A 13,042-nucleotide genomic window follows, 5' to 3' on the forward strand; every position below is an offset into this window, starting at 1 on the left:
CTGGTCCTCGTTTTGTGCACACATTTATTCAAAAGTTTATGAATTTAGGGATACAAACGAGCTCCAGTTATTGGCCAGCTTGGTCTGTTTCCAGTACAAGTGGAGATTGTTGATCGTCAACACAACATCAGACAAGCTGAGGAGAGCTTCAGCGATCTTCTCCTCAATGACACCAGACACATATTTCAATCTAGTAAAACAATTTGTAATGCTAGCTGCAGTCATTAGTCTTTGCCACAAAGTCACTAGAAGAATTTGAGCTTGATTACTTTGGCTTTTAAAGATTACACAGAAATCATTAAATTTTGTAGTTAGACGAGTCAAACCATCCTACCGATGATTTATGTCAAAAAGTGGGTGACAGAATGTGAATATGTTAATGTGTGAAAGTTAAGCCAAAATGTGGGATTTAATCAGCATTTTTGTGGCCTTATGAGTTATATCATCATCATATATTTTGTGAGCAGCACACTCTGCAGTCTATTGTCTACCATAATCTTCCGTTCATGAGTTGGCAGAGGAAGTGCAGAGTCTGGAAAAAATAAGTTTATCGCTCAACTGTAAATTAGACTGCCTCCTGAATCAATCTTTGCCGCAGCTCTGTGCTACAAACAATGTGCATTTCTAAAATGCGGCGTAACACATAAAACGTGATGCGTGTAATGTATTTAACTGACCAACAGCACTGATGTCTGTATTTGAGAACTACGACTGTATGTATGCATGTATGTATGCAGATGTCTTTAATTTACAGTGAGGCTGAGAAACCCACTACGTGAATAATGTCATTATCTGCATGCAGATGACAGTAACATTGCATTTCTTTGTATAACTACTTTTTCTTTGTGGATTTTGCTCCTCAGTATTTCTTCATTCCTCTGAAAGTCTCAGGTAAATGAGCAGCAGGTGCCATTTTTCTTGTATGAACTTTGTGGTGCGTTCCAAGCCTTCTATTTCTGCTGTGAGGAATGGCCACACAACTGCATGCTGCACCCATTCTCATGAATGTGTATTCACTGACCTGAGGTAATTGATATGTATGGGACACATAATGGTGTGAATTCAATTAGCAAAACAGTAACTTTGTTATTCATTAGGAGGAGCTGGGGTTGTTATCCGCTCCAGTGTAAAATGCGCACATGTGAGGGACTTTGCTGCCATGTCAGAGGAAGAGATAAGATATATATGCGTGTGTGTGTGTGTGTGTGTCTGTGTGTGCACATACACATACGTACATATACATGTACGTATGTGGATAATTACAGTATATATGTTGTATATGTATGTTATATATGTCATTGGACTTATTACTGATATTATTTATTTATCATTAGGTTAACTGGTGTTTGGTTTCAGTGTGTTCCTTTATAATCACCCAGTTGTTTGCATTGTCTCAGATGCTTGCTCTTGCATGGATGGCTTGCACCCATTCATATAAATGGTAAAGCATATTTGTAAGAGAGCAGATCTGGGAGCTGTAGCTGTAGACTGGACTGTTTTGTTATTGTGTTGGTTAGTGATGTGTAACATCCTCCACCTCCTATCAATCTACTTACCCCCTCCCCTTCTCTCTCTCTTGCTCTCTCTCTCTCTCTCTTGCTCTCTCTCTCTCTCTCTCTCTCTCTCTCTCTCTCTCTCTCTCTCTCTCTCTCTCTCTCTCTCTCTCTCTCTCTCTCTCTCTCTCTCTCTCTCTCTCTCTGCCTGCTCAGCTGTATCAAGTCACACATACACACAGCACATGAAACAGGAAATTAAGAGATCTGACTTTTAAAATAAAAGGCTCACTGAGACCGAAAGGGATATACTGTGAAGATGAAGTTGCTGCACATTTTAGACACGTGTATGCAATATGCTTTCTGAGATAAATCAATAGCTAAGTATGGCTGGGACAACAATTTGCCTTTAAACACATTTATTCCTCTGTCATATTAAATGTAGGGTGATATTTGGGATTCCTTCATATTTCTCCAGACAGACATTAATGCAATATTCTTCATGGCCAAACAAGGCTTTGAGATGGAAATGGCAGCTGTACTGTAGTTTCTGCAGCTGTGGGGAAGCAGGAAGATGAAGCCAGAAGGAGATGTGTCAGAGTAGGTCAACACTGTAGGATGATGAAATAGCTGCACCAGTGAGAGCTTACAGGCCTTGCGAGAACAACTAGTAGCAGCCTTAAAGACCACAGCAGCCACAGAAGCTGAAAAGGATCAAGATGCACCTGAGTCAGACCTTGTTGTTCACACTTTAATTCCAAAACATGATCCTCTAAATGTTTGGCATCTATAACGCTTGTCCACATCTCTCCAACAGAAGGAAAGAGAAACCCATAGGGGAAAGGAAACTGAGTGAATTTAAAACTGAATACTTGAAAATAGGGTCAGCAGAGAGCATAGGTCAAATACTAGGCCAGATTTCTATGCTTTTTCTCCTTTATAGAGAAATTATAAAGATGCAGGGAAGTGTTCATGTTCATTAGAATTCAGGAGGTTGTAGGTTCTGGAAAAGAAAATCATTTATTCTTGTTTTACTAACTTTTTTTTTTTTTTTTTTTTTTTTTTACATTTATGTTATATTCATTCAAGCATTTTTGATCTGAGTGAATTGACTGAAAACCTCTGCTTCTCCTCTCTGCTGCAGCCTATTCTGATTAGGATCCCGCACGACAAAAAAGACAGACTCGTCATAGCCAACCATGTAACAGCTGTGCTAGATTACTAAATAACACTATTCACTTTCAAAAAATTGGTCACCAATCAGATGTTTAAAGGTGCAATAAAAATACTTGGAAGTATTACAAGTAACATAACCAACATTTAATATTCACCAGTCAAAGATGCGTCATGTTGCACTGTGTGGGAAAAGGTGTAGAAAATAGAAATTCGAGCAGTTTGGTGTGTGCAATAAAACAGTGATGTAACTATCTTCAACATGTTCACATGCAATTAAACAATTTCCCCTCGGGGATTAATAAAGGATTTCTAATTCTGATGCACAGTGTTGTCTCCCGAAAAGCTATTTCAGAATGTTTTTCATAGAAATGCGAATCTGGGCCATGATTGAAGTCTTACGTCAGTCACATCTTAACTGGGACCCTAATGCAACAAAGATGTTGCTAAATCTGTGACCGATGTTCTCGTTTGTGTTCTTGAACTGTCCCCTCCATTCGTAAATAGTGAACTTTACTTTGAAGGTTGTGATCGGAAGTCTTGTTTGAGATCCTGTCTGATTTGACACTGGCTGCTGATTGTGTGTGTGTGGAGAGAGAGAGAGAGAGAGAGAGAGAGAGAGAGAGAGAGAGAGAGAGAGAGAGAGAGAGAGAGAGAGAGAGAGAGAGAGAGTGTGTGTGTGTGTGTGTGTGTGTGTGTGTGTGTGTGTGTGTGTGTGTGTGTGTGTGTGTGTGTGTGTGTGTGTGTACTCGGCTTCCTGCTGCTGCTCGGTGTCCGCACACCGTCCGTCTCGTCAGTGTTGATCGGCTCGCCATGGCGGAAGGACGCAGAGAACAGCCCCATCCTCTTCTCTCCTTACCACCAGCCAGCAAGCGACCCTGCTTGCGCCCTGCTCCCCGAGGTCCTGGCCCAGGGCCCGGCCACGGCAGCGGCTTGACCAGCTCCCGGTTATCGTTCCCCGGAGTCCCTTCTGGACTGCGCCGCGAAGGCAGTAGCGGAAAAGTGGGCCTTCGAGAGAGTAGAGGAGCGCTTCGAGCGGATCCCCGAGCCCGTCCAGCGCCGCATCGTCTACTGGTCCTTCTCCCCGCAACGAAAAGGAGATATGCATGTACTCTTCGTTTCAGTGCCGAGTAGCGGGCGAGGAGGGACCGTCGGCAGCTACCGGTGGGGCTGGGGGTGCTGGGTCCGGAGCTACTACCGCCGGTGGTGGCGGAGGATCTACCGCCGGTACGACCGGCTACCGTGGGGGCAGCCGGAGTCGTGGGAACGGGAGACGGACTGCCTTTCCGCCGGGGTATCAGGCTGCTAGAGACCGGCTGTGTGGAAAACGTTTTACAAGTCGGTAAGTGGAATATTTCCCTGTAACGAGGCAAAGCTTTCCGGCTCAAACGCCGCGGACCGTTTCAAGTGTGAGCTGCTGCTGCTGCTGGAGCTTCACTGTGGATGATTGATGGAAGTTTTCCCTGCTATCGTGGAAAGTATGCAAAGCGTCTCTTTTCGTCGCATTTAGACCCACGCACTGCTGTGTGTGTGTTTTTACTTTGGTTGGCGGCCAGGAGACATTTGTTACCACATTTCGAGCTTTTATCGACCTCTGCGTGAAAAGGGAAGCGGAGATAAGGTCGCCTGCTAGCTTAGCCGAGCCGCCGCTGGTGAAAATTAAAGGCTTCTTCCTATTGTGGCTTTTCGTTACTCTGTCGCTGCGCGCTGGCGACTGCGGCTTTGCCCCGTTTTACCTTCACGTCGAAGCCTTGCCACGCTGCGTGCGGGGCTTTTCGGGCAAGACGAGCCGCGTTTTAGCACTCTCAGCACTTTTCTTCCTCTCCGGGGCTCCTTGTCGACGGCCGTTTCTGACTGGAGCCGTAGCCCCGGCAGAGAGGCAGGGGGAGGCGCGGCGGAGGAGGGTTGACAGACGCGGATACAAAAGGAGCCAGCGTCAGGCGTCCGGGCTTTATTTTTTGTTTGTGCGAATTCCCCGTCGCAAAAAGTCGTTTTTGTCTCAACTCGCCATCGGTTGAGGGTGGCTTAGGCGAGGAACAAAGGCGGTTATTGGGTCTCTTATTATGATTAATCCAACGTTAATCCGAAAAAATCCCCCCACAGTTTTCTGTTTATTTGCCGCTGTGGTCGCACCGGACAAAGAGCGGCAGTCGCCACCAACGTGGAAAATCCACGCTGCGACTGTTTGTGTTGTTTTTACGACTAAAGTTAAGCCTCAAGTAGCTGATTATAACGCCAAAGTGTCTTTATCGCTGCGTTAGGACGCAGCCGCTCACGACACAAAAGGCTTCCAGTTGAAATGATCGATAAGCGTCTCGCGTTTCCAGCGCTGCAGAGGCTGTTTCCAAACAAAGGGCCATTCGCAAAGCTCCATCTCCGCTCGGTCTCATTAGCCTCATACCTCAGCTCCACACAGCCGCGAAATGAGCTCACACATCAGGGGAACTGATGAGACGAAACCGATGGGATAGTCAAAAAGGCAGTTTTTTTATGGTTTCCGGCAGGCTTTTTCTTTTGACCATATGGTGTGAGAGCCACTGGAGCCTTGTCTGGGGTTTCATGTTGCTCCAAGGTATCTTTGGGGGGGGGGGGGGGGGGGGGGGGGGGGGGGGGGGGGGGGGGTCCAAACTGTGGCTGCTGTATCTAATTGCATCTTTAAATGCTCATCGATTCCACTCCGTAACTAAATGAAATTTGAGTCTTATGAATATGAAAGTGATATTCACTCCCAGCGAGATTTGTTGCCCTCTGGCTTGATAAGTTTTGCGAGTCTGAGAGAGAGTTTCTGTGTTAAAACATTACATTGCTCTGCCTTTAGGTTTGTTGATTGCCTCCGGGCTTGACATTTGTGCTGTGTGCAGGCCCTGTTTGGAAACCATCTTTTGAGCGAGGGGCATTTGAGTGGAGTTAAAAGTGACGACCTACTTCGAGCACTTCCTGTCATTACAAACACTTCTCCAACAAAGGTGAAGCCACGTGTTCGGGTGGAACAAGGGATCCTCCTCTTATTTTCTGATTAAAGATGCTCTGTGTCCCAATGGGTATAAACTTCAGGTGACATTTAAACGCTCAAAACAAGCATACACCCGTGAGCAAACACTTCCAGTCTTACCTGCCTCGCCGGCAAATCGTTCCAAATCTCCCCCAAGGTCAGTCATAGGCAGGCAGGCAGGCACATGGTTTTGTCTTTCTGTTAACAAAACAGACGGCGGGCTCAATAGCTGTGTGACATCAAGATAAGATTTGGCTCGTTCTTCACTTTGCAGACCATGGGAACCAGTTACTGTGGAAAGTTTACTGACCAACTTAACAGGAGAACAATTGTTTTTTTGTTTTTTTTTTATCATGGGCTGGATTTAGATAGGTTGGGCAGCTGAGCGCTCGTACACAATGCGCTCATTAAGGATCGTGTTACACACCTGTAAATGACAGTCTTAAGATTGCTTTCACCTGACATGGCATAATGCAGTCGCCGCTTCAAATAGTGGCAGTACTTGTTTTGAAAAAAGCGAGGTGGACGTGCCTCATGTCGCTTTGTAACAGGAACTTGCTGGGGGAGCGATGAGGAGTGAGACGCAGCTGCGTGCTGACACATGCATGTTGGCAGTCATGAGCTGCAGTCTGGAGAGCTGGTGTTAAATTTTTGATCTACATGATGTGCACGGTTGTTTGATTGGGTTTCAAACTACACTGTGACACCAAAACCTTATTGAGTTGAGTTTGCTTGTAGTTTTAGAGAGTCATCACCTTCATTGGTCTCAAGTTGAGGTGGGGTGATGTGACTTAAGGGGGGGGGCTCAACAGCTCTTTTTCACAGACCTCCTAAAGGTTTTAAAGACCACCAGTCCACCAATTTTGGCCGGGTCAGGCACTCCTGTCGTAAGTCAGATATGGCACTGACTGAATTGTGTTGACATGTGAGCCAACAAGAATTACAGCATGCTCGTACCAAGATCAAAGAATGCTGGTGATTGGCTGTCTAACACCACATGTTGCAGTGACATGCGGGATAAACAGGGGCTCACTATTCCTGCTTATCTGCACAGATAACTAAGTCAACATTGGCGCTGCTTGTTAGCGAGCCAGGGGCAGCCAGCCTGCATCTGCTCGCTGGTGAGTCCGTTCACCACATCGGCCACCGCGATGGAAGTCGTGGCGCGTCCTCTGCTCTCCACTGGAGGGGTGGATCACCTGGAGCAGGGGCAGAGAGAATGTTTCTGAGCAAGCACGGTGTTGCTTACAGGCCGACGAGGAGAGAAATCCACCTGAAAAAAAAGTATCCCTGCGGGCGTTTTTGAACGATACCGAGCCCTACGATGAGGAACACTGAAAACTCTGAAGCGATAAGCTCACAAGCTAGGCTATCATGAGATATGCTCTTTTATTCCTCACAGCTATCACAAGGTCAGCAGGAGCTCCTGTGTCTGTTAAGTCATGCTCGTCTTTAGGCTTGTTTATTTTCTCAGAATCTGTGTGCCCGGAGCCAGATTTGGAATTTGCATGTGTTTTTTTTTCAGGTAGTTACGAATGGGATCTGGTGCTGGAGGATGTGCGATGTGCTTCTCTACCGTGCAGGACAAATTCAGAGTATCCATCACGGAAAAGTTTAAGACCAGACTGGGAAAGGGAGTGGAGAGGAGAGGAGGACGGTTTTGTCTGCTGTTTCCATGTTGAAAGAAGCAAAATCTCAATTTATTTGAATTTTCTATCATATTTTATGAACAGGAACAATTAGAATACATGCAAAACTAAACCTTTGCACATATAACAACACCTCTGGCAAGCTGAGTAGTCATGAAATACTTGGGAAAAAAATCGTTTCAGTCCAAAAATGATAACGCTTACCATTAAAGACATCTGTGTATGCATCATCAATTATAATGAGCTCACTGGTGTGTCCCTTAGATGCCCTCCACCCCCGTACATTACGAGTAAAGGCCTTTGTCTGTCAGCCTCTTTTAACGGTAATACTGATGGATTGAAGAGACGTGAGCTCATCAACAACTCATCGGCCCATGTGTTCATAATAATCTATGTCTTGCTCCAAGTCATAATTAGAATAATCAAAGCTAAGCATGCTTGTATTTGTAACCCCCCCCCAACGCACACACACACACACACGCATGTGCACCCAGAAGCCCCCTTACCAGAGCCTTATAAAGTCCTCAGAGAGCGGGAGGAAGGGATATTAGAGGAGGGAGGGAAGGGGGGTTTCTTAAGCTTTGAGTCAAGCTTTGGGATTATTGGGTCATGCTTTGTTACCCAGCTGTAGAAAAACCCCTTGTTCACAGAAAGGGGGTGTGGGGGGTGGGAGGGATCTGTGTGTATATGTGTGTGCACGTACCCGTCTCTGCAACGTTACATAAAGCTGTAATGGGTCCCCGACGCCTTTTGAAGCACCGGTGACTCTGACAAAGCGAGGCAGCGAGGTTGAACAGGATTAAACTGTGTGGGACAGTCAGTCAGGGGGCTGGAAACACTGTGGGGCTTCTTAACTCCAACATTTAAGCTCTCGAGATGCCTAAAAGCTTCTAAAAGTGGTCCTTAAATTAGGTATCAAAGCATCAGAACTTTTGGTCCAGACTGAAATGTGTCTTGGTACTGAAATCTGTCAAAAGTTGGCGTATCAGAGGTCAGTTTCATAGCTTTGGATTTGAATCAGAAATGCTTCAGATTTACACGATCGTATTCAGGCAAACTTCTTGTGCGTCTGTTTGTGTAAGTTTTCAAGCTCTAAGCGTCACTTTTACTCTGGTATCAGCAGTTTCAAGCAATACCCAGCACTGCCTTTAAGTACCATAAAGTGGCGGTTCATGTTCAGTATGTAATTCCAAAGTAGACGAACACAATGTTGTATAGAAACGATGGAAATGATTTCCCTCGTGAATGACTGGGAAACAAGAAGGCAGTAGGAATATGCCAACCCAGTCATTTTGCTGAATGTCTACTAGACTGTGACTAATGATGATTTCATGGTCCATCATTTGTCCATCACATTTTTCATTAATTTCTTAGTCTATAAAATGTCGGGGGGGGTGGAAGTGCTATCTGAAGCTCTCAGACCCAAAGCTGACATATTCACATTGTTTGTCCAGCCAACAGCTGTAACCCCCCAAAAGTGCAGCGATAAATGATAAAACAGAGAAAAGCAGCACATCTTCAAGTTTAAGAGGCTGCAAACACTGAATGTCGGTTTGATATGTTTGATATTTGATATGTATAAACGCTGAATCACGCGGCAAAGATGTCGACGATAAATATTCTTTGTGATTAATCACATTAGCTGCATGTGCTCCATGCTCCCTGCCACGTATTGTATATTTGGACGAACACATAAGAGATTGTTAATGTCGGCAAGGCAGATCGCCTGTGGGGTCATTAAACACACACACACACACACACACACACACACACACACACACACACACACACACACACACACACACACACACACACACACACACACACACACGTTAAAGTGTGTAAAAAAAACAAAACAAAAAACAGTTATTTAGATCTGATTGTTTTTATTTCCTTATATTCTTAATGTGGAGTGCCTATGGAGCTCGTACTTGATATCATTGTATTTACTCCATGTCCGTTCATGTATGATTTTCCTTGTGCTGTGTGTGTGTGTGTGTGTGTGTGTGTGTGTGTGTAGAGGGAGGTGTGGGTGGTTGGTCTTGCCAGTATTTCCTCAGATGTAATTTCCTGGCAGAATGGCCGCGGGATTCCTTGTTGTGGAAAAGCTTGCGAACCTCTGGTGTAAATCCACTCTTTGGTTGCTCAAGAGCGTTGTGATAAAAGACAGAAGGAGGCGGTGAGTTCATCCTCGCTTGCCTCATCTCCCATCTTTCTTCCTGACTCGACTCTCAGGACCGAGTCCACTGACGCAGCTCGGTTTTCATCTTTGCGTCCGTGTGTCTCCATCTCTATCCTGTCTTTAAGTTTCTGTTTTCATTTCTGATTTATTTATCTGCTTCTCGCTGTGTGTAACTCCTCATCTGCTCTCTGTCTTTCATGCTCCTTTGTGCTCGTGCACGCTCTCCCTCTCTGTTTCTGTAACTTACATCAGTAAAAGATGACTCGCGCTTCAATCATATTCTGTCTGTCGGCTCCAGCTTAGTAAAAGGCTCTTAGTCGGCCAAGCTGGGATCTTAAAGTTTTTTTTCTGCACCTCTCTGTCTCCTCCACTGGTCATGTGTGGGGCTGCTGCTGGTTGAGGAAGTGTGAGTGTTTTTGGCAGGGGGGACTGGGAGAAGCTGGAAGGCGTCAGTCATGTCTCTCTGGGTGCACGCCTTTACAGCATGAGGATGTTGGCTCATGTTCTTCTGGCTAACCATTAGTAACTTCAGAGGTCACACCCCCGCGTCACTGAGCTGAGGGTGTGTGTGTTGGAGGGTGTCCTTCGGTCTAATCCATTGGCTGGAAACTTGATGTCTTCTTTGCATGTTCACTCATGTTACTGTTTACAGTTTTATATGTTGTGGTGTTGAAGTTCTGTATGAGACATTTTTATTCAGATTGGATGTTTAGATGGCTCTTCAGATTTCATTTGAAAGCATGAATAAGATAAGATAAGATATACCTTTATTAGTCCCACAGTGGGGAAATTTCAGGTATTACAGCAGCAAAAGTGGATCGCAAACATCGAGGGCATCAGTAAAAAGACATTAAATATCAAACCAAGCAATATAAACAAGGAATTGTCTTTCAAATGATATGAAGTTAGCAATCATTTTGATGATTGGTGGGACGCGGGCTGCACGGTGGCGCAGCAGGTAGTGTGCGTGCCTCACAGCAAGAAGGTCGCAGGTTCGATTCCCGGGTCGGGCCTTTCTGTGCGAAGTTTGCATGTTCTTCCCGTGCATGCGTGGGTTCTCTCCGGGCACAGACCAAAAACATGCTCATTAGGTTAATTGGTGACTTAATTGCCCCTAGGTGTGAGTGTGAATGGTTGTGTGTATGTTGCCAGGGTGTACCCCGCCTCCTGCCCGTTGACAGCCGAGATAGGCTCCGCCCCCCCGCAACCCCGAAAGGGATAAGCGGCATAGAAAATGGATGGATGTTGGTGGGCCCAAACCACCAATTTAAAGATGTCAGCTGGGGCCCTTGGAAATTGGAATGGCTAGTTTTCATATGTTCTTGCCATTTTCCAGGCTAAACAATCAATTGAATTGATAAATTAATCTAATAATTGGCACGTTTGTCGTAGTGAAAATGATTAAGAAAATCAGACGTTGCAGCGTTGATGCTATAGGCTACATATTGTCTGACCGAATATATCGTTTAGAATTTAAAGCTCCACTCAAATATTTTCACACTAACAATGGATCACATGTTTAATGTAAAAGCTGCTGCTCGTAGTGACAAACTCAAAGAATCACCGCTGAGCTCTGCAGAGCTGCTCAGCGTTGTGTAGTGTCCTTCAGCTCATTGCTTTGGTTGGCTTACTGTCCCTGTTCTAGTCTCACCCAGCAGCCTTTTTCGGCTAACACTCCCTCAGGAGTTGGTAGAAAGCAAGAAATGATCATGAATGTTGTACAGACATTTGTCTGTTGGCCAGACCAGTGAGATGTCAGCGTGTCAGTGTTTAATTAATGTTTATTTACATGAATTTCCTAATTTAACTTTGTGTGTTTTCCATCATCTGATCCCGTTCATGTACATCAGTGTAATTTAATGCTTGTGTCTTGTTTTCGTTGTAAAGCCCTTTGTAATTGTGTTTAGAAAAGTGCTTTGTAAAGCTGCTATTATACTTTAAATGCTCATCATCACTGTCATACAAATACATTTTTAACTTGTGAGTGCTTTGACCTTCACTGCTGTAGTAATTGTAGCTTGATGCTGGACGCTTGAACATTAATTTTCAAAAGCACATCTTGTTTTTTTTTCGTTTTCTCCTTAAGTGCTTGTTCTTGTATATCTATTTATCCAAGTATATTCACAGCAAAACCCATTCTGAGCCACAACTTTAGCCACTTAGCGCGCGCACACACACACGCACACAAACACAGGCTCAATCACACAGTCTGTCTTCAGCCCTTCCCCAGCACACAACACAGACAGACAATATTTAATCAGCGTAATTAATTCCATGCCCGCCACACTTGAAAAGAGAAAATCGGTAAAACAAATCGTCCCTGCACTCTTATTAGCTCTCGGAGAGGCTCGTGAAAGATGAGGCCATTAGGAGGATGCTCTGTTGTCGTATTCATCAAAGGGAGAGGCACCTGTACGCACGCGTGTGTGAGAGCGCACAAGGGCTGATTATATAAACTCAGTAATCAGAGGTTGTTGTTTGAGGGCTTCCTCCACCAGACAGCGGGGCGACCATCTGTACGTTACATTTCAGAGACAAAAAGCGCGATGGAAGGGGAAACGGGGAAATGCTAATGCACAGATTGTTCTTTTGTCTCGGCCTGGTCTGTGCGGCGTCTCCTCCATGACTGTCTGCTCGTTGTCAGCAACCGTTAACACGTAGATTCTCGCTATCACCCGCAGGCTGTAAGGATGGCTGCTCTGAAGTCAGTGAAAGCAGTAAAAGCTCTTCGTCAAAACTTTGATATCATCATTGCGCAGCACTTGTGTTGTGGTTTTCTTGTCCCGGCCTCCTCGCTCTCCTTGTCCTTAACAATATGGTGGCTTCATTGGCGCAGAGGGAGTGATCGACTTGAGGGTTCCACAGACCAACAAACCAGTCATCAGCGAAGAGCGGCATGCAGTCAGCGCCGCCACAGACCGTAATGTTTCAGATTTCAGCTGCCAGCTGCAGTTGCGTAAATGCGGAGGTTTGTGGGTATGAAATAATGTGAAGACATGCAGCAGGCCTAATAGCTTCACTTAGCTTCAGAGAAAGCCTGCTGCATGGATCACAACACAGTGCGTGAAACCATCTCTGTCCACATCGGAATCAGATGGAGGACATCTGACACTTTTTTGTGGTGGTGAGAAAGCACTACTTCCAGCCCTTTTAGGCGTGCAGCTGAGGGCAATACCACGAATGCCTCGGCTGAAAAGCTCCTCTGAAAGCGTGCACTTTGTCCCCATTTGACCGATTGTTGGGTTCAGTCTCTCTGTGACGTTTGGTCGGGCTGTAACTTTTTTCTCCAGCTTGTCTTCGAAAGCCTCCGCTGTGCTCCTCTGGAAAGCTTCGAGTTAAATAGCAACACTTCCTCGCAAAAGAAAGCGTCTCCTAGGAAAACAGACATTTGTTTCATTTGTAGAGGAGCAAATGGAAAAGCTTTCATTAACTGGGTATAGATATTATCAGCACCGTCAAATCAAGTCGGTTTTATTTATACAGCCCAATATCACAAATCGCAGTTTGCCTCAGGAGCTTTGCAGTCTGTGCTGCATACTGTGCCACTGAATGA

At 45.3% G+C, this 13,042-nt stretch overlaps 1 protein-coding gene across 1 annotated transcript in view; it reads left to right on the forward strand.

The window, feature by feature from the left end:
- The first annotated feature begins 3,451 nt into the window (after nt 1–3,451).
- Nucleotides 3,452–13,042, forward strand: part of zswim5 (zinc finger, SWIM-type containing 5) — a 59,607-nt gene continuing 50,016 nt past the window's right edge. The window contains 4 exon segments of the mRNA XM_070973395.1: nt 3,452–3,614; nt 3,616–3,747; nt 3,749–3,901; nt 3,903–4,008. Of these exon segments, the coding sequence (XP_070829496.1) occupies nt 3,480–3,614; nt 3,616–3,747; nt 3,749–3,901; nt 3,903–4,008 (526 nt within the window). The 5' untranslated portion in view covers nt 3,452–3,479.

The sequence above is a fragment of the Chaetodon trifascialis genome, chromosome 11 (genome assembly GCF_039877785.1).
Source record: "Chaetodon trifascialis isolate fChaTrf1 chromosome 11, fChaTrf1.hap1, whole genome shotgun sequence".
Lineage (NCBI taxonomy): Eukaryota > Metazoa > Chordata > Actinopteri > Chaetodontiformes > Chaetodontidae > Chaetodon > Chaetodon trifascialis.